Raw genomic sequence first — 22706 nt, 5'->3', positions numbered from 1 at the left:
AATATATGATTAGCTTGAAATTCTTATCTAAATTTCAGTTTTCCACTTTCAATTACCTGCTAGACATCTCTATGTAGATGTTCTATGAGCAGCTCAAATTCAATATATTAAAAATGTAATTCATTATTTTTCATCCTTAAACCTGCTCTCATTCTAACCATCTTTATTTCCTCTACCCTTTATTCTCCCAGTCCCTAGGGTGATAAATTCAAAGTGTTCCTGAATTCCTCATTTCTCATCCTATTGAATCTATTGCCAATTCCTACTGATTCCACTGTGCTTCCACAAAATATACAATTTCCACCCTCTTTTCTACCTCCTTCCCAACTTCCCAGCCAGCTCCTGTTTTGAGATCATAATGATTAAAAAGAGCAGCTGGATGGTGCAGTGGAGAGGAACTTGGAATCAAGAAGACTATCTTTTTGAGTTCAAATCTGGTCTCAAACACTTACTAGCTGTGTGAATCTGGGTGAGTCACTTAAGTCTGTTTGACTCAGTTCCTCATAATAAGGATAATGAGTTAGAGAAGAAAATGGTAAACCACTCCAATATCTTTGCCAAGAAAATCCCAAAACAGGGTTAGGGAGAGTCAGACACGACTGAAATAACTGAACAACAATACATTGATTATGTGACTCATGCTCATTAGACAGTGCATGGGTAGGAGGTGAAATGGGTAGTGCATTGAGTTTGGAGTCAAGAAGACCTGAGTTCAAATCCAATCTCAGACCCTTAGTGTATGTGTTACCTTGGGCAAGTCATTAAATTTCTGTTTCAGTTTCCTCAACTGTAAAAAGGGAATAAGAATTACATCTACCTCCCCGGGTTACTGTAGGGATCAAATTATTTCTAGAAAGTACTTTTCAGATCTTGAAATACTATAAAATCTTGGTTAGATCTACTAATTGTGCATGAATATATATATATATATATATATATATATATATATACACATACCCACAAAAATATTTACACAGATATATCTGGAAAAATTGAATCGACTTTATCATTGGCAAAGAAACTAGCGAAGTAAAAGATGGTATATATATATTATATATATATATATATGTATATATACATATATACATACATATTAATTGTAATAAGTCTTTTCTCTATATTTAACTCAGTGGCAAGTTTCCCTAAGTGAAATTGCAAATAAAAATTAATTTCGAAACATAAGAACTTACCTATATAAAACATGGATAATTCACAAAGTTCATAATTATGTAAGACATAAAGCCAGATATTCTCCCATTTTTATAAGTAGGGAAATTGAGACAGACAGGTTAAGGAACTTGTTCTTAGCTAGTCAATGGCAGATCTGGGAAACAAATTCTAGTCTCTTGCAAAATCTTGCCAGTGTACCACTATGTCTCTTATTCTATCCCCATGGATATTATTCTTGATATAAATTTCATCCTAATAAAATAGTATGAAAATTAGTCAAAAGTCATTTCTATCCAACCTTTTATTTGTGACCTAGATTTAATCATAGAAAGGATATTATCAACCCATACCCTCTAATGAAGTTGGATTTTGGTAATTTCCTCAGAAAAAGAACTGAAGAGAGTAGTATACCATAAATATGAATTTTTTTCTACATTTATAATAACATAAATTCTTCTAGAGTGTCAAAGATACATACCTGAAGGCCGAGCCATTAATATGCCTTAGGGGAAAGAGGCTCTGCTCATACAAATAAAAAGATAGCCTCAGTGAAACTAATAGGCCATATTGTTAAATATGTCTAAAATAAAGCAAATTTGAATTAGATTTTTAAACCAACAAATTATTCTTTACTCAAATGTCAAAGCTGATGGGGAGCTTGGCTTACCTGGCTTTTTTGTACACTATTGACCTTTTCTTTCATGGGTCTGATGAAATTATAAACAAAGAGCAACAATAAACCCAGGGGGATCATGTACAGGTCAAAATTCCAGACAGTGACCAGAAACACCTGAGGGGGGAAAGTGAGACTACATGAGAAAACAGTAGGAAGAGAACTGGGATCTATTGTGTCATTGAATATAAACTTGTATTTTCTTTAAATTTCAATGTAAAACTATTAAACTATTAAAAACAAAAAGAAGGGATTATAATGTGCAAAAAAGGCAAATACAAGAGTTTTTGACTCACCAGGGAAGGGATGTTAGAAGAATAAGCTTTCAGCTAAGCAGGGTACCATTCAGTTTTAGAAGTTCCATTCACTGAACTTGGACTTTTAGGGTAGCTATTCTTGGTTTTTATCCTTTTTTTGTCCCCCTCTTCCCTCCTTCCTTCCCCCTCTCTTTGCTTCTTTCCCTTCCTCTCTGTCCCTTTCCTACTTTCCTCCCTTCCTTCCCTTTCTTTTCCTTGCTTGCTTGTATGCTTCATGAGATCCTCTGATTAGCTAATAGCATTGTCAATCAGGAAAGTTGATGGTAAGAAACTAAAACAAAAATTATTCTTTGAAGGATACTCCAAGATTAAAAAGTAGAAGCTTAGGAAACTGAATTCACTGCCATAAAAAGAAGATTACATCATAATTGACCTCTCCCCCTTCCCCCCTTCCCCTACTCCCTATATGAGCAAGTGGCACAGTTAGTATATGATTAGAGTTCTGGGTCAAGAATCAGTAAGTTCAGAGGCAGCTAGGTGGCATAGTGGATAAAGCACCGGCCCTGGAGTCAGGAGTACCTGGGTTCAAATCTGGTCTCAGACACTTAATAATTACCTAGCTGTGTGGCCTTGGACAAGCCACTTAACCCCATTACCTTGCAAAAATAAAAGAATCAGTAAGTTCAACTATGGACTCAGATACTTACTAGCTGTGTGAACCTTGGCAAGTAACTAAACCTCTTTTTTTCTCAATTTCCTCATCTATAAAGCAGGAATCATAGCATCTCCCTTCTACAGAAATTTGTAAGGATCAAATTAAATACTCTGAAAATATTCCAGCACTTTATGAAGAAGCAGAAGACCATGGGGATTTCTGAAAAATGTTTGTAGGGTATGACTAGTACACAAATCTACTAAGTCCTTTCAAACAAGGAAATTTGATTATGATTAACCAAATTAAGATTACAAAAATCTATTTGCAAAGAGATAAGCTGTTGACTTTTTTCCCCACACCATAGCAGTTCATTGGAATGTCTATACATACATGTCTTTTTACATATACACATCTGTATTTTGGTAAGTATATATGTATATGCATATACATATGAAATATATATATATATATATATATATATATATATATATATATAGGGGGAGGGGGACAGGAACAGAGAGAGGGGGAGGGAAGGAGAGAGAGAGAGAGACAGAGAGAGAGACAGAGAGACAGAGAGACAGAGAGAGAGAAGTAGCCTGGGTAAAGAGGATAGAAATGATAGAAATGGAAAGAAGATTTAATTAATTGCTGTTAGACATTATGAGTGGTCAGTCTTTGTATTCAAAAACCATTTTAGGTTTTGCAAAGGACCCAATATTTGTGTGATAGGAAAGATGTAATAAATTGTGTTTTGTTATTTATGAAAATTTGCTAAAGGCAGAGTCAAAATGGTAGAGCAAAGGCAGGGACTCCCCCAGTGCTTTCCCTAAACTCTTTCAAATATTTTTAAATAATGGCTCTAAACAAATTCTAAAGTATTAAAAACCACAATACAGGAACTGGAACAATTTTCCAGGCTAAGACGACTTAGAAGGTTGGCAGAAAAGTCTGTTGTACCAGGGTGAGAGAGGAGCTCAGTCCAGTGCAGGTTAACCAATGTAGAGTGTAAACCAGCAGACCAGGAACAGGTGTTGGGGTAACTGAATCCCTTAGACCACAGCCACAAAAGACAACTTAGGAGAGAAGCAGGAAGAGTCTCTTGTACCAGGTCAAGAGAGGAGCTCAGTCCAGTGCAGACTCTTCCAGCACAGACCAACCCCCAGCAAACTAGGAGCAAGTGATAGGAATGAATATATCAGCAGACACAGTAGCTGCCTGCGTACAGGGCTCTTTGCCCACAGATAGTATTGTGATTGAACATCTGGTCAGAAGGAGATTATAGGGATTTTTTTTGCTAGCATGGAAGCAGGACTCTTGCTTTGCCCATACTCAGATCTGGGTCACAGTACTGGGAACACTAGCACACCTAAGCCTACAGCCACAGTGAAGGAGGGACCCCTCCCCTCACAGTTCTAGGGTAAAAAATAGTCCTTGTAGAGACCTACAGACCAGAGAACAGGAAAGTGGAAAACAAATGTCTCCTTGGGTCATACTACCTTGGAAGAACTTAAAACTTACTGGTCCCTCGAAGTATCTCTGAAAACAGCTACACAAAATCTCTGAAGCTTGGGACAGTATGCTTTCCATTCTGCAAATAAAGTCCTACTTCAACAAAGAGTGAAAAGTCAAATGATAGACTGGAATAATAAGCAAACAACAGAAAAAATATGACCATGGAAAATTAATATGATGACAAGGGAGATCAAAACATACACTCAGAAGATAAAGTCAAAACTCCTACATTCAAAGCCTCCAAGAAAACTATAAATTGGTCTCAAGCTGTGGAATAACTCAAAAAGAATTTTGAAAATCAAATGAGGCAAACAGGAAAAACTGAAAAGAGAAATGAGAGTGGTGCAAGAAAATCATGAAAAATGAGTCAACAGGTTAGGAAGGAAGACACAAAAAAATGATGAAGATAACATTTAAAAAAACAGACTAGGCCAAATGGTACAAAAGGTGAAAAAAGTCAATGAGAAGAATGCCTTAAAAAGCATTCAGTAAAGAAATGTGCTGAGAAAAAGGGAGAGACAACAAAAAGCTTTTAGAGTGGAGGAGAAGATGGAGGGAGATGAGGGGGGCTTATTCTCATTAGAACTGGTTCAAAGAGAATTACATACATTCAATTGGGTATAGAAATCTATCTTAAATTATAGGAAGGTAGGAGGGAAGGAAATAAGAGAAGGGGTGATTGTGATAGAAGAGACAGCAGACTGGGTAGGGAGTAATCAAGCAAAATGAGGGACAGGGTGAAAGGAGAGAATGGGATGGGAAATATAGTTAGCAATAATAACTGCGAAAAAAATTTTGAAAAAGTTTCTTCTTTTAAAGGCCTCATTTCTTAAGTATATAGAAAACTTAATCAAATTAAAAAAAGTAAAAGCCATTGTCCAATTGATAAATGACCAAAAGATATGAACAATTTTTAGATGAAGTTATCAGCATTATCTATAGTCATATGAAAAAAAATGTTCTTACTACTGATTGGAGAAATGCAAATTAAAATGCTTCTGTGGCACTATAATCATACCTATTATATCGGCTAACAGAACAGAAAAGGAAAATGACATGGAGGGGATATGGGAAAATGAGAAATTAATGCATTGTTGGTAGAGTTTTGAACTGATTCAACCATTCAGTAGAGCAATTTGGAATTCTGCCCTAAGGTCTATGAAACTATGCATACTCTTTGACCTAACAAAACCCTTGCTAGATCTGTATCCCAAAAGAAATTGAAAAAATTAAATGACCTATATATACAAAAATATGGCAGTTCTTTTCTAGTAGCCAAGAATTGGAAATTGAGGGGATGCACATCAATTGGGGAATGGCTGAACAAACTGTAGTATTTGATTATGAAAGAATACTGTGCTGTTATAAGCAGAATACTCTCAGAAAAATCTGGAAAGACTTATATAAACAGATGCAAAGTGAAGTGTATTATGTAAAAATGGAGAGCAATATTGTAAAATGATCAGTTGTAAATAACTTAGCTATTCTCAGCATGCAATAATCCAAGACACATCTGAAGGACTTAATGATGAAGAATGCTATCCTCTGACTATAGATTGCAGCATACTTGTTTTACTTTCTTATTTTTCTTGAGGGTTCTTTTATTTTTGATCTAGATTTTCTTTCATAACATGAATATTATGAAATGTTTAAATGACTACACATGTACCCTCTTTCAAATTGCTTGCCTTCTCAAAATAGGGTATGGGGATGGGGAGGGAGAAAAAGAATTTGGAACTCAGTTAAAAATTAATGTTAAAATTTGTACTGGGGGGTGGCTAGGTGGTGCAGTGGATAGAGCATCGGCCCTGGAGTCAGGAGTGCCTGATCCTCAGACACTTAATAATTACCTAGCTGTGTGGCCTTGGGCAAGCCACTTAATCCCATTGCCTTGTAAAAACCTAAAACAAAAATTTGTACTAGGAAAAAATGAGATTCTGAATAAAAAAAAGAAAACTTGCCTGTTTCCTTATAATATTCTAAAGAATGTCCTTGATACTTTTGTAAATTATTTTAAAAATTGTATAAAATAGGAAATGCATATATTTCTGTATGTGTATGTATTTATATATATGCCTCTGTGTGCATATACATATATACATATGCATATACATATAATTAATGTGTTTAATGGTGCCTTTGATGCTTATGTAGATTATTCTCATAAAATTGAATAGATATGAGAAAGCATTTGTGTATACACATGTGTCTGTCTATCATTTTCTACATACTTTTTATAAAAATAATCTACATGAGCATCAAAGACATTTTTGAAGGCATTATCAGGGAATAGACAAGTTTTCACAAATGACATCCTTTAATAGTATCAAAAATTATTTTGTCCTTTTCAAAGCTTGAGATGATGTTTGAGTATAGTGACTCTTGACTGTACAAATAGCATTTAACATCCATGATTTTTATCTATTAAATTAGATCATACTCTCATTTTGCCTTTTTAACCCTAATCCTGAAATACACACACACACACACACACACACACACACACACAAATCCATAACATATGTACATATGTACATCCATATACACACATATTTTTCTAAGAACTGTTATGGTGATTAAAATAAAACAAAATAAAACATTCATCACCTTTGACCCAAACCCTCTGAAAATAGCTCTGTGATCTTAGTTTAGTCCTTAAATGGCAATCAAAAGCAGAGTCAGATGTTATTTGACTGATGGCAGTATGATAATGAACAGAAAGCAGTCCAGGAGTCAGAAAGACCTGGGTGCAAGTTTTGCCTCTCTTCTATTTGTCCAAGCTTCACTCACCTAATCTTTCAGTACCCCGAGGAAACTTTTTTAAAACAATAAATGGCAGAGTAGATCTCAATATGTATAGTTTAAGGGAGTTTCCCCTTTGGGAGTTTCCTGTATCTATGAAATCTTAGGTTTAGTCTACAAAGGGGGAAAAAAAAGGTCCACATTTTGAATAGCTTCTTTTTTCTTTAAATACTTTGAGAATTGCTTCCTCAATATCATGCAAACTCAAATTACTGACCTTTTCTGATCTCATTAAAATGATTTTCCTAACCTTACTTTCTTCAGTAGCATTTCTACTTCCTAAGGGACTGCTATGCTAGAGTCAAAATTATGTGGTTCTACTGATGATGAAAAGGGTTCATTCAAAAATTCTCCACAGGTCTTTTCCATTTTTTTGTCTCTTTGTTGTCCTGTCCCTCAGGATGGTTTAGCTTAGTTGTGTCTTACCAAGCTTTTGTTAAATTGATTTTGCCCTCCAAACTGCTTATTACTTGTTTTGAGTCAATATTGCATATTGTGCTCTTTTTCCATAAGGTTTTGCAAAATTAATTTATATTCTAAACCAGTGCCTCTGCTGTCACATTCCTCCATTAGCCATTTAAGTCAGATGTCTGCAGTATTTTGGGGGCACTTTATTCTGCTAACCATTATAAGACAGAGATAGAAATTGGACCTATGATTTTATTGACATAAGGAAGTTCTAACTAGGAAACTTCATTCATCAGTATGGGTCAGCAACTGCTCTATGACTTATAAGATTAAAAAGTAGCCTAGAGTTGAAAAACTTTCATAACATGTATCTGGAATTATAAAATATCAATTAAAAACAGTAGCCTAGAGGATTACAGTTACCAGTATGTACCAGGGACAGAAGTTGAAACCAGGACAACTCTCTATCCATTAAGGCAAGCTTCTTCTGGGTAATTTATATGTGACTGTTAAATTATTTAAAGAAAGGTTAGCAACAGTTCTGAAGTCCCTATCTTTCACCATTACTCATATTAATAATGTCTCTAAATCAACAAATATTTTAATGATGGAGGAAACTGTTTCGTTCTTTCCCTATAACTCATTGCTTCAAAGACTTGAATAGGCCTTTAGACTGATGAGGATGTTATTTTTCTTTTTCCTGTTAAGGATCACCAATATGATGATGACAGTTGAGCTTCCAATGCTAAATAGTTGGGTTTCTAAATTTCCCAAAGACATTTGATTTTGCTTTGTTTCTTAGAATCTCTTCACTGAGTTCATTAGCATTTTTCCTTTGCTCTACTCCTGATTTTGACCTTGGTCTCACATTCCTGAGTTTCTCAAACTGCTTGCCTTTTTTCTCTTGAGAGTTCAGTCTCAAGCTAATACTCTCTCAGTAAACCAAGGTAAAAAAGGCAAAACTCGCTTTCTTCTTATTCAGGACTCACTCTGATTTTAAATAATAATAACAATAAAGAACCACACAACTTCCAAGTCCTACAAGATATCACTATTTGGGGAAGTAGTCAGGTCAGAAGCATGAACAACTTTTCCATCAACAGTCACACTATATATATATATATATATATATATATATATATATATATATATATATATATATACATATATATATTTATATATATATTCTCTTCACAAATATTCATAAACAATGTATTAATAAACTAAAAGAAAACTGCTAACAACTACTCAATTGGATTAATTCAAATATTTTTTCCCTTTCATAGTCTTTCTTCTAGCTTTATATTAACTTCAATAGTTGTTCTAACAAGATAATTGTCTATCTCTGATTCAACAATGATAACCCTATAAATATAAGTTATTTCTTGTGAATTAAAAATGTTACTAATGTTGTGTGTGCGTGTGTGTGTGTGTGTGTGTGTGTGTGTGTGTATGTTATTTTGAAAAATATATTCTGACTCTAAGAATTTTTAAGATTTTTAGGTCTGAAGCTTCTCTATCATTTAACTTACTCTGGATTATTTTATTTTTCCTGAATCATATTTTACAAAAATTGTTTTTTTCCCCCATCAACACCAATACTTAACATGGAAGTCATTGAATATGATACCACTACAGACTTTCTGTCTTTTCACTGTCTGTACGCCATTCCTGAAATTCTCTCCCTTCTTATCTCTGTCTTCTGGCTTCTCTGGCTTCCCTCAAGATTCATGTCAAATTCTTCCGATATAATAGACCTTTCCTAGTATCCACCTATTATCCACCTATATACTGTATCCCCCAGTATATATATATATATATATATATATATATATATATATATATATATATATATATATATATATATATATATATATATATAACCTGTTAAATATTCACTCAAATTTGGATCTTGTTTACTTCATAGATTTTTTCTAATTTCTTAGTCTTTGTAAAAAAAAATCTGAACATTTCATGCTTTCATGGTGGTCATTTTGTATAACATGAACACTATACAGGATAATCAATTATCTCTTAAAATACTTTTTTCCCCCTTGGATAAAAAATAAAATCATCTATTTGATTTGCCCCTCTATTGAAAATCATAAGCCTTGATGCTATTTAGTTCCATCTTATTTTAATCTTTTTGTTTCATTGTTAAAATGTTGAGATTTACATTAAGTATCATGGACAATTTTTTGTTACTAGAAAAATATTTCATAAGTTTAAAAATTAACAGCTAATATTTGTTAATGGTTTAAAAATGTGATATTTAGCACTCCCTAGTTCCTCTTCTACCACTTCAGTTATTAAGACAGAATCAGAAAGGAAGCACATATAACAGGTCTATTTTGTCTTTCCAGTAGACAGATAATTCAGGACTAAGTAGTCAAATTAATAATAACCAACCATCTTCAGATATAGTTAGGCTTGTCCTTAGAAAGTCTTTGCCAAAATCAAGCTAAAAACATTTTTGGCATGATGCAACCTCCCAAAGTTTATTCTTTATTAACATAGTCTTTGAGAACTGTACACCACAATAGGAATTGGAATGACACTTTTAATTTCTTTCTTTTTATTTATTTAAGACAATGGTGTTAAATAACTTGCCCAAGGTCACACAGCTAGGCAATTATTAAGTGTCTGAAGTCAGATTTGAAGTCAGGTCCTCCTGACTCCAAGGCCAGTGCTCTATCCACTGCACCACCTAGCTGCCCCTGAATGACACTTTTAAATGGACATATGAAGAATAAAAATGTCAAATATTCTAATTTCTTTTACCACAGAAAACATTGTAAATATTAATTAAACTTAAATTTAGAGCAATCTTTAAAGTAGTGATTTGGTGGTAGTTAGTTTAATATAATCATTATTGACAATCAAGGGGATGACCATTAATTATCTATTTCACTTTATCAAAGAATATTGAAGTAGCATTATAAAAAGAATATAGACATTAGGAATTTAATATGTATGCAAAAAAAGTTCACATATGATAATAGGATATATGAATAAAATAAGCTTAACCAGTAGACAACTCTGCAATCTGTACCCCTATCCTAAAGTGAAAACTGAATCTCAAGAAGGATAAATGAAAAATGGTTTATATTATAAATAATATAATTATAAATATTGAATAAAATTATAATATAATTATAAATAATTTTTAATACTCAAAGTAAAAGCAGAGGTTGAATAGACACTTTGGTGGAAAGTCAATTAGACTAAAACCATCAGAAAACTCAGACCTGACTAGATTTCTGTTATAGTACTGAAAAGAACACTAACATTGAAGCTAGTGTTGGTGAAGTTGATTTCATTTGATTAATGCAATGCTATATCAAAAAGCCTAATGATTTCAAGCAAATACTTGAGGATTGGGAGCTGTTTAATCTGGTTAAATCCACTAGATGGCACAGTGATTGAGTCCTTCCTCAGTGATATTACCACTTATGTGACCCTGCCCACACCTAGTAAACTTCATGGGCCTCAGTTTCCCCAGCTGTAAAAGGGAAAAAATATTAGTACTTGTCTCATGGGATGGTTCTATTGGAGTGGACTTCTTGTTAGAAATGTCAAAGATGAGAGAAGACAATCTCAACTTAAATCACATACACTCTTCAGGAATACCATTTGACCAAAGCGACCCTCTTGTTCAATTGTACATCACAACCAGAGATTTTTTTTATTATTGTTATTGTTATTATTGTTATTATTATTATTATTATTATAGTTATGAGGTATTTATTGAGTAACATTCCATATACTCTTTTTTGGTATTTGAAGTTCAGACAATGCAAGTAGATATGAAATTTATCATAGCATTAGAATCCAAAATGGAGAATCCCAGTGCAGTTCCAAAAATCCCCAAGGCAAAAGAAGCAACTGCTAGTCTAATCACATTAAATGTTTTTCTTTTACTACAACAAATGAAATGTTTTTATCCCAAGTAAAAATTATAAGAATACCCTTTCTCAAGAAATTTTAGTTACTTCTAATGACCCTTCTTTCATCTTGTAATTTTTTATAGTGATGATTGTCTAATACTCATATCAATCACTAAACAGATTAGTAGTAAACCACAAGAATCACAAAAAAAGTTCCAAAAGGAATAGTAAAAAAAAAAGTCAGGCAGTTAATTGAGGTTACTCCCTCATTCCAAACTGAAGCACTGACAAATATTCTAAAACATTTATAGAATATGACACTGATTTAAGTAGCATGAAATTTATAAAGGTCATTTTGTACTTTCTGGCCCTGACGATGTAAAGCACAATGAATGAACTTATAAATATACTTTAGATCTTACTTTATGTATATAAAATTAATATATTTTATAAATCATATACATATATAATATATATCTATATCTATATCTATATTTGTTGACTGACCACTTGACTGAAGAATAATCCAGGCTCAGCGCTACATCTACTGTGCCATCTAGCTACCATACACATAGAAATAACACATTGACATTAATATTCCATAGATATGTAATATGTTTACATTACATATACTATATATATGTATATATATACATATATGTGTGTATATCTATGTCTATATTGCTTGTGGTCTACCAATCGATTATAGGACCTAATTCAATCTAATTCAGTATTTACTTTTTGTCTGCATTCAAGTAGTCAATAAGCATTTATCATCTACCATTGTGTCAGGCACTGTAGGAAACACTGAAGAAACAAAAACAAAAGGCAGTGCTCCTGGTCTGGGGAGAAAATGTACAAATAACTATTTACAGACAAGAGACATAAAGATAATCAACAGAGGAAAGGCACTAGCATAAAGACATATATATATATGTATGTATAAATGGCTATAGTAATACAGGATGGAAAAATTTCAAAGTAAAATGGGAAAATAGGTATCCCAAAGTCTTTCTTATCCAGCAGTAGTTAGTTCATATGGGAAACTGTGCATATTACTTAAAATAACAATAATAGATATTTATAGAAAACTTTAAGGTTTTCAAATATTTCCACATTTTATTCATTTGATCCTTACAAACATCCCATGAGACAAGTACTAATATTTTCTCCTTTTTACATTTGGAGAAACTGAGGCCCATGAAGTTTACTAGGTGTGGTAAGGATCACATAAGTGGTAATGTCACTGAGGAAGGACTCAATCACTATCATCTAGTGTCCTCACTCAGCAACTTTTTGTTATTGCTGTTGAGGGAATGGATTTCTTGATCTCATCTCCAGTAGGAATGGAAATATTTGTAAGATTCAAAATTTGTAGAGATGGAAATCTGCTTTCATTAACTAAAAGCTGTAATTAGGACATGAGGCCACAGGTTTACATGACTTATTTTCTCTGATGTCAAAGGACCTGGGTTTAAAATCCCATCTATAATGTTTACTGTACCTAGGCCTTTGCAAACATCAAGTAATCTCATTGGGTTTTCATTTCCTCAATTAAAGAGTGAAGATGTTAAAGTAGATGGCATTATATATCCCTTGCTAATAACAATTCTATGGTTCTCTGATCATGTGAATGAAACTATAGTAAAAATTGATAATAAAGAGAACAGAAACAGAATTTGTGGGCTTAACCCTTGTGTACATATTAGTCATCGTCTGCCTTTTTTCCAGGTATTTTCCATAGTTATTTTGTAATACCTTAATACTTAATAGAAATAGGATAGGTATCTATACAGTTCTGTTCCTAAAAAGTTAATGTAAGTTTCTTATGTTCAATCCTATGCTGATTTTCATTATTAAATTGGAAATATGATCCTCTGTAAAATGCCATTTAAGAATGCAAAGAATCTTTTGAAATTTATAAAGGAAAACATAATTATTAGTTACATATATAGTTAGATATAAATATAATTCCTGAATGGTATACTGGATGGATTGCCACACATCTCATCTGGGGTATAAGCCATCTATATTTTTTTCTTTCTCTGCGAGTTGACTTAATTAGCCCTTCTTTAAGCTGACAGTTTCAAATTCCCAGAGAAGGACTACTACCATGAAGCTACAATTGAACACTCTCCAGACTTAGGAGGAAACCTATCATAGGGATATACTCTATCTAATCACCACATTAGGTCTTGAATTTCTGTCAATGTACTACTATCTAAATTTTTACACTGGTTAGGCATTCACAATAGAACACCATCAGATCTTAAATATAATTATTTACTTAATAAGCTAAAAGCAATAAAAATCATTTGTACTATATATAAATACAGGAAAATCAATAAATTACATGTTGCACATAAAGCTGGTTTTATAGTTTCTCATCAACGAATCTGTAGAGAATGATGGACATACACTTAAGAAAAACTAATGTAGCGACACATGAGTGAAAGAAGTTCGTAAGCTCAAGAGAATTCTTAATTCTGAAATTCAGGTCTTCAAGTACATGAAATCAGTCCAATTAATAGGGCTCTGTTAATTCCTCTGCTTCTTGCCCCACAGTTCTCCGGCTAAACAAACTCCTGGTTTCTACCCTAGGTCGGATAGAGCATTTTCAAGTTCTTTTAAACTAACAATCAGTTTTAAGATGATAGGGAGAAAATTAAAATATTTTATAGGTTAAAAGTCCCTTTTAATTCACAGAACTACAAAGCTTATGATCTGGCCTTTTTCTATGTAATGCCTAAAACTCTTCACTTATGAAGATTCTGTATCAGTCATCTAATCAGCTTGCAGCCAATTTAGCAGTAAACCAGCTGTAAAACTTTTATTTCTCTTTCCTGCTATTCCCTTTCACACCAGATAGAGCAATAGAAAACAAGTACTTGAGAAGAAACTTCATCTTTCTTATTGTAGTTGGTATTAGCAAACAAAACTGCCACCTTCTACGTAGAATCAGTCTTTCTCCAGTCAATCAGGAACTAGCATAGGAAGCTGCTATTTTTTTTTTCCACACAAATCCCTCAGACTTTTCTATTCCCTATTTACTCTTCTGCTCACTTCTAAACTCTTCCAGTCAGGTACTTCAGATTTTATTCATCTGATGGCTTAAATCAGTGCATCCTCTGATAATCAATTAAATTTAAAAAAATCACAAACTCCTCTTTTCCTTTACATAACCTAGTCTTTACAAAATCATTCTATAGTCTTTAAATTATGTGATTTATCATTCTGTGAATTTTTAACTTCACCTCCTCCCCATGTACTTTTTTTTTAGAAAATGATAATACTATTTCAACAGAATTGGTTTCCTTTTATAATACCATATATTTTATACTTTTAAAAACATTATCCTGAGAAAGGATATGTAAGCTTTATGAGAACAAAAAAAGGGGTTTAGGAAACAACTAAAACTTCCCAACTAGACTTGAAAAATGATTGTTTAATCAAACCTCTTCCCTGATAGGCTACACACTACATTACTTAGTTGCTTAAACATTGTATCTTTTTGCTTTGTAGAAATTGCTTTCATTTAGGAAATAATGGGTTAATCTAGGCTGAATGAAAGATGTAAAAGATATGCTAGAGGCTAAAATGTAAGAATCAGTGTTATCCAAATAGGGAAGTCTATTTTCTGCAATATAAAAAAGTTTAAGGGCAGAGTTGTTACAAATTTACTCATTCAAGTCACTCCACTTCATTTGAATTAAGTCATAAGATATATATGCTTAATCAAACAATTTCAATCATAGTCCTTATTCTAAGTATGAAAAGTCTTTGAAAGACACTTGATGAAAGGAAATGACTCAACTGGAAGTCTGTTCTAATTGGTTGTGGGATTTCATTATATTCTTGGGACTTGTATAAAAAAGTATCTACTTGGAATAAGTGTGTCTTTACAATGCACCACCAATAAGGAGGAACTGTTTGGTGGGAAGGAGAGACCTCAACTTCAGTTGTGATGAGATTCTTTTTCTCTAACTCTTTCCCTTGGTGAGAGAAGCATGTTAAAAGTTTTAAAGGGTCTAAGAGATGTTGAGCTTATTATTTTCCTACTGGTGTCAATAGCCCTTGATCAGTTGATGGTTGGGTCTCCATTAAGAATTAATGAATGACAACATGCCCAGCAGAGAAATTACACTATTGATAACATTACTTAATTATTGGTTTTATTACACATTGAAAAAGAGAAAAGGACTTTCAACAAGTAGATACTGTGGGTTGTCCCTTTTAGCCACATGTACTCTCTAAGCTTGAAACCCAATTTACTTTGCACTCTGCATGTACTCATGGGAGACTATATTCTACATTATTGGAGAATGTTTTGCAACAAAAAGTTACTAAGGGATGGATAAGTAAAATGTTTTTGAACTGATAATCTTGAATGAGGAATCATGCCAATTCAATTTCAAATTGATGGGTCACTCTTGACCATTCAGAGGTACCCCAGGAGTCCTAAAGGAGACTTGGAGCCAGATTATGGAGACCCAACAAAAAGAGGTGGGATATGTTCTCATTTAAACTGTAATATTAAAGTGAAATCGGGTTAACTGAAGTATAGTTCAAGAAAGATTCTTAAAGTTCTGCCAAGCCGAACTTCAAATAATATACTTTGCAACATTTCCTAACTTATAATACCTAGTTTCTATACAAAAAGATTTTGTATGAGATGTGATTATAAAATAATGGAAGTGATTTCCACAATCCCCTGTGAAAATCTCTTTCACTGATTCACCTTGTACTTATAATTATAGAATATGTACCATATAGGCTTAGAATTTCACTTAAAAATAAAAGGTCCACACGTACTCTTCCTTTTTACTTTACATTATAAGAAATTGAAGCCCAAAGTGTTTAAGTAGCTTATAAACAACTCAGGACATAGAAATAATAAGTGATAGAACTGTGTTTTGAATTAAATAACACAAAGGTAATTCGTGTTTTTCAGTATAATTATTCTATTGATGTTAAGCAGTTTCATGCTACTTAATTATTAGATCAGTTGTGTACATAAAACTAAAAAGATATAATAAAAGTAGGCTAGAAAAAGAATGTTATTTCTTTTAAACTTCTTTTATCTAGGATCTTAAAACCACTTGAAATTTGATTTGTTCAAAATTACATTTAAACAACAATTCAAACTAGGTTAATTACATAACAAACAAGAATTTTGTGTTTTCTAGTAAACTAGACTCATCAAAAATAAAAACTGAAATGAGAAGTAGATATTTTAAATATTTATAACAGATATTCTACACTATGATTATTCATTAGCATAACAAATACTTTGCTTAAGGGCATAACTCTGGCAGAGATACTATATGCTCCATTCATTCCTCTTATCATTCAGTTTGAAGTTGCTGTATTTCTCAACCAAGAACATGTAAAGTCACTACCATATTAGAAGTATCATTGCCCAAAAATCAATGTAAGAGGGAGGAATTTTTTTCATTAAATATTTATCATAAGAATTATACATTAAATATTTTATCTTTTGATAGATATGGATTTTATAGTGAACCATGATAGTTCTACTGCTACAAAAGAACATAATTTATTTCTGAGGTCAAACCTCTGACAATATCAAGTATCATTACCACTACCAAACCAAGAAATTAAAAATCTAAAAAAGCCAAAATTAATCAAGATTAACAAACACCCATGTTATCATAAACATAATATTTAATAAGAATATACAAAACATGCATATTTTATTTTACCATTATTGTTTTTTCTGCTTTTCTTCTAGATTGTCCTTTACTTCTCTATATTTGCATTCCCAATATATTGTTCTATTTTACAATGAGACATGTCAGTGTAGATTCTAGTTTTTCTTTTTTACCTACTATTTTTGTTCTGCAGCCATAAATTCTCTTTCCATAATTCTTCTTTCGCTTTTTGAATTATTTAGGAATAGAATAGTTCCATGTTCTCCTCACATTTTCTGGGTTTTCTGTCTAATCAATTATTGAATCATTTTATTTTGTTTTATAGTAGATATTCATGGATGTTGGAACTTGTTTGCTAGATCTTGAGGCATATTTCCTTTTCTCTTTTTTTTATTTTAGCATTCATATAAAATTATTTTTCAGTTATAAATTATTTCCTTTCCTTTGGCTTCTCCCCTCGCCCCCATTGTGAAATCATGGAAAACAATTAGCTATGTTTCAAAAAACCAAGAAAATAAATCAAAAATATACTTCTATCTGCACTTACTGTTTATCAGCTCTCTTGCTCTGTCTCTCTCTCTCTGTCTCTCTCTGTCTCTGTCTCTCTCTCTCTCTCTCTCTCTCTCTCTCTGGATGGCATTTTTCTTCATTAGTCCTTTGGAATTATCATGGATTATCATATTGAGTAGAGCAGTTAAATCTTTTGTTATTGGTTATTATTACAATATTGTTATTATTGTATACAATGTGCTCCCCTGCTCTGCTCACTTCACTTTACATCAGTTCATGTCTTCCCATGTTCTTCTGAAATTATCTCCAGCATTTCTTGCAGCATGATAGTTTCCATCACAATCATACACCACAACTTGTTCAGTTTTGTTTTTCTTTAATCTCAGTGGAAAATAGACTTAGTAGCAGTAATGCTGGGGAAAGGGTTTGCATGGTTTTACGATTTTTTTGGGCAGAGTTCCAAATTGTTTTCTAGAATTGTTAGATCAGTTCACAACTCTACCAATCATTTTTCCAACATTTCCTTCTGCTGCTAATGTTTTCCCTGTTGACTTATCTGTTTATGTTCAAGGTCTTTGGCTTTTCTTTTTACTTAGATCTTTAGTCATTTCAGTGACCCCACCATTTTCCTACTATTACTCCCTTTCTGACTTTATCCTTTCTAATAACAGTTTTCTTAGGGCCTAGACCTCAAAGCTTATGATTCCCTTTTTCATTGGACAATTCAATTTAGTCACTCAAGGAACTAATGTGTAGCTTGAACTGGCCTCAGTTGGATGCTGAACTTTTCCCCTCAGGTTTCCTGGAATATTTCAGCACTTAGCCCTTATCCTTCTACTTCCCTCACCTTCTCCTCCATGCTCCTTCCAGCCAAGCCCACCAAACACTTATGGTCCTGACCTGGTGTCTTGTCCCTCTCCCTTTGTTTTTCAATTTTCTGGTCCTGCATTAACTGTTCAGAGTTTATAGTGATGGTAAATAAGGTTGTCTACCATCATGCTACCATCATGTTGGGGGCCCCAGCAAAGTCCTGCTCTTGAGAAGTTTTCATCATACTAGCTATTTGTTGCAGCCCAAGGAAACTTCTGCAACAAGGAGGCAGGGTCTCCATGGCACTGAACAGAGGGAAGGACTAGAATATGGAATTCGGTTTGGTTTCAAGTTTGTGTTTGTGTGTGTGTGTGTGTGTGTGTGTGTGTGTGTGTGTGTGTGTCCCCTTGGGTTGATTAGTGCAATTTTGCTGCCAGTATTGTGAAAGGTGAAAGGATGTTGAGTGAACTCAGGAGCAGGTGTCAGCTCATTTTAATTTTTTTTTTACATTCTTTTGGATTTTGGTGCACTCTAGACCATGTAGACAATTGGAGTTGCTTTATCTTTGGTGTATAATTTCTGTTTTGGAGAGGTTAGAGGTTTGAGTGATTGTGAGGATTAAAGAAAAATGTCTAGTCCTCCATTCTGGGTTCCCCATGTCCTGGAACTCTAAGGATTACCAAAATTAATCAGACCTTGCCTTTATGGAGCTTACATTCTATCAGAACCATTCCAATTGAAAAGAAGCATCCTCTGTAATGGCAACAATGGAAATGTTTGAAGATGTGAAGATGATGCATGAAATACGATTTGACAATAAGAAACAAAGTAGCATTGTTTATGTTGGGAAATGAAGTGGAAATGAAATGACAATGATACTAAAGATAAAGCAAAATCATAAACTCTTTAATAGGCTCTTAAAATATAATTTTACTCAGGTAGTGTTATACTTAAGGCCTGCTATCCATTAAAGCTCATTAACCTGGAGAAAGGAGACATGATTAATTATTAAAAAGATGATCACTATATCCTGTATAAATAAAGGTACATTAGAAGTATATTTTAGAATATATCTGATGATATAGATTCAAAACTTCATTGAAAGTGAACAATAATAAAAAAATTATGGCACCCCTACATATTGTTTACAGAACTAATTAAACAATGGGGAAAATGCCATAAAGTAAATGCAATTGACCATTTCTGATGGATGAATTTGGCACAGAAAAATAACAGATAGCAAATAATGGGATTGCAGAAGGTTTTGTGGTATTTTTGAGGTGTTCATTTCTGAGAAACCTCTAACCCATTACTCTAAAACTCTTTCTACTTTCCCTCTAGAATGATCTAGAACCAAGAAGTTTTAAAGGAAAGTCAAACCAGTAACACAAATTCAACATGTTTCAAACAAAATCAATGCCCTTTACTCATAATTTCTTCTTTCTTATTTTTATCATTAATATCTATCATTTCCAGGCTACTATCATAAAAATTCCTGTATTTTTTTTAGTTTTCTTTTTTCCCTCTTTTGTCATATCCAATCATACCTCATGTTCTGCCAATTTTATCTCCAAGAGTCTTCTCACAGGCTTTCTCTACTTTCTAATACAAGCTCTCATTGCTATGAGGCTAAATTGTTGGGAAAATCTCTTACCCAGTATCCCTAAGTCCAGTCACTAACTTCTTCAAATCATTTTTTTGTTGACTGCCAGAAAAATCTTCTTTAGGCAAAAAATATAAACAAATCATTCTTCTACTCTCCAATCTTTATTGATTTCCTGATGAATAGAATATTCAAGTCAAAAGTATTTCCCTAGTATTCATGCTCTCTAGTAAAATTCCTTCACACTATTTTTGTTCTTATATTATATTATGCTCTACAATATACAGTCAAATTTGACTGACCTCTGTTCTCCATATACACCCTCAGGTTACCCATCTAATTGGTTCATGAACTGGCTATCCCTAAAATATTCCTCCCAACCCCATTCTTCCCATAATCATCTACTTAAATTTTACCCATCTTTTATGATTTGATGATTCTACCAGTAACACCATGATTTTTTTCCCATTTTCTCCTCCTGGAAATCACAGAATATTTGCGTTGTAAGGTGCTTTATGAAATCTAAATATGCAAAAATGTAATTCACATCATGAAATAATCCTTACAAAGAATGTACTACAGAGTTAGTTTAACTTGTTTATGTCATTAGTAAATTTAAAATATAATTGATGTACTAAGATTTAATTTGAAACACATGATGATGCTAATGCTGATGATGATTATGATGATAATAATGATAATGATGATAGATAATCACCATGCTAATTCTTTTGGGGATTTATCATAAATCAAAGTATATCTGTGTAAGCATATGGCAAATAATTGGGCAGCTCTACAGGAAGCTTAAGAGTCCAATAATTTCAATATATTAGACATTTAGGAAAGTTAAATATTCTTATTTTCTTAAACCTGTACAAATTTCTAAAAGAAATTAAGGTCTTCCTTCATACTTTGCTTTGACTTTACAGTTATCTATCTCTTTCTAACTTCAAAGGCATTTATACAAGCATCAACTATTTAGCTTATCATCTTTTATATTGGAAGTGTCAAATTAAGAACTATGAAGATTGGAGAATATAGCATTATTAATTGTCTTCTAATTTATAATTTGGTCAAGGAGACAAGGCTAAGACAAGTTACATGCTCATAAAATTTTTAAAAGTTTAAAATAGCCACAGAGATAAAAAAATCGAAAGCATGATTAATTAACAAAATATTATAAAAATAATTATAACTGTTATGGAAATGGGCAGGAGAGAAAAATTTATCAGGATTGATGAGAAAGTTTCGAAGTGAAGAGATTTTTAAAAATTTGGGTCTTGAAAGTTACAGAAAATTTCAATAGATAGATGGGAGGGAGGGAGGAACACATTCTAGGCAAATAGCCTGCTGATGATGGTATACTAAGGTAGCTTGAGTTATAGCTTTATGTAGGAAAATAGAAAACTGTAAGGCTATAATGGCAGAAATAGCACACTCCCATGACTGATAAATCAAGGACATTTCACTTTATTGTATAAGAAACAGAGAGTTATTGAAAGTTTGGGTAACATGATAATGGCAATGTTTTAGGAAGTGTCATAGAATAGGAATAGAAAGAATAAAGACTGAACACTGAGGACCATGTAGGAATGTTTTGAAGCCAGTATAGGTGTAAAGTAGTATGGTGATAATTCAATGGGAAAGAAAATTAAAAGAGATATGAGATATTGTAAACGAAAATTGAATAGGCTTTTTGATTGAATATGGTGTAGAAGGAAGGGAAGAAAAAGTAATGTATCAAAATTATTACAAGTAATTAAGTTTAGAAGACCTGGGGACATCAGTGGCATCATTCACAGAACTAAAGAGGTCATATTTTCCAGTGTCAAGGTGGAAAATAAGTATCATCAAATTTTCTTTTTCCATAGCATTTCATTGTACAAATTTCCACACAAGATCTTGTATAAGTATTATTATCAAGTATTGTTATTTTAATTTTATAAATGAGGCAATTGAGGTCAAGTGACTTGCTCATGGCCATAAAGCTAACAAAGTCAGAGTTGGGGTGCTGATGATTTCAATTTATACATGTTTAAGATGAAAATACCAAACCATTGTGACAGTAGAAGAAATTCTTAAAAGAAGAGGTTCTATATAGAAAAAAAGAATATAAAGGAATAGTTTGGGAAGGATGTTATACTTTAGGGAGAAGAAGGGACAAAACGGACTTAGAGAAGCAGAGTGAAGGAACAGTCATAGCAACTGGAAGAAAATCAGGTCAGGATAGAACCATAATAGCTTAAGGGAGGAGAGAGTTTGAAGGAGGATAACAGAAATTTCATTGAAATTAATAGTGACGATGTTATTAATGACTTCTAGGAATATAGTTTCAGTAGATATCGTGAAAGTTGGATTAAAGAGATTTAAAAAGAGTGTGATGGGAAAATTGTAGTTGGAAGTGGAAATGTGTGTGTATATATATATATATATATATATACATACATTGATTTTTAACAAAAGGTATGAGAGTAATAATAAAGTATCTTAAAGAGTCATTATAATCAAATGGCTTAGGTGAAAACTGTATATATTTATGGATAGTTTAAGAAAAAATGGGTATGATTCAATGTACAGAAAGATGCTAGCCATTGAAAAATGGAAGTTTACCATTTAATTAAAAGTCAATAAACCCTTATTTAAGTACCTACTATGTGACAATCAATGGTAGATGAAGCTAAATAGAAAATTCTGAGGTTTCTATAGAGAGACACCTTGGAAGAAATTTGTTGCTCAGACTTCCAAAC

The 22706-nt window shown here is 32.8% G+C and overlaps 1 protein-coding gene across 5 annotated transcripts in view; it reads right to left on the bottom strand.

Annotated features, from left to right (window-relative positions):
* The window catches only part of MCTP2 (multiple C2 and transmembrane domain containing 2), a 266381-nt gene that overhangs the window by 33063 nt on the left and 210612 nt on the right, over positions 1-22706 (bottom strand). For 4 of the 5 annotated variants that reach the window (XM_074234164.1, XM_074234162.1, XM_074234165.1 and 1 more), the window contains one exon: positions 1838-1960. The exons of the other annotated variant lie outside the window; for it this stretch is intronic. In XM_074234164.1, coding sequence (XP_074090265.1) covers positions 1838-1960 — 123 coding nt within the window. The remainder of the gene's footprint in view (positions 1-1837; positions 1961-22706) is intronic. 5 annotated transcript variants of the gene reach the window in all.

Source organism: Macrotis lagotis, chromosome 4, assembly GCF_037893015.1.
Source record: "Macrotis lagotis isolate mMagLag1 chromosome 4, bilby.v1.9.chrom.fasta, whole genome shotgun sequence".
NCBI lineage: Eukaryota > Metazoa > Chordata > Mammalia > Peramelemorphia > Peramelidae > Macrotis > Macrotis lagotis.
Note: the sequence above shows the minus strand (reverse complement) of the source record. Positions and strands in the feature narration are given on the sequence as shown.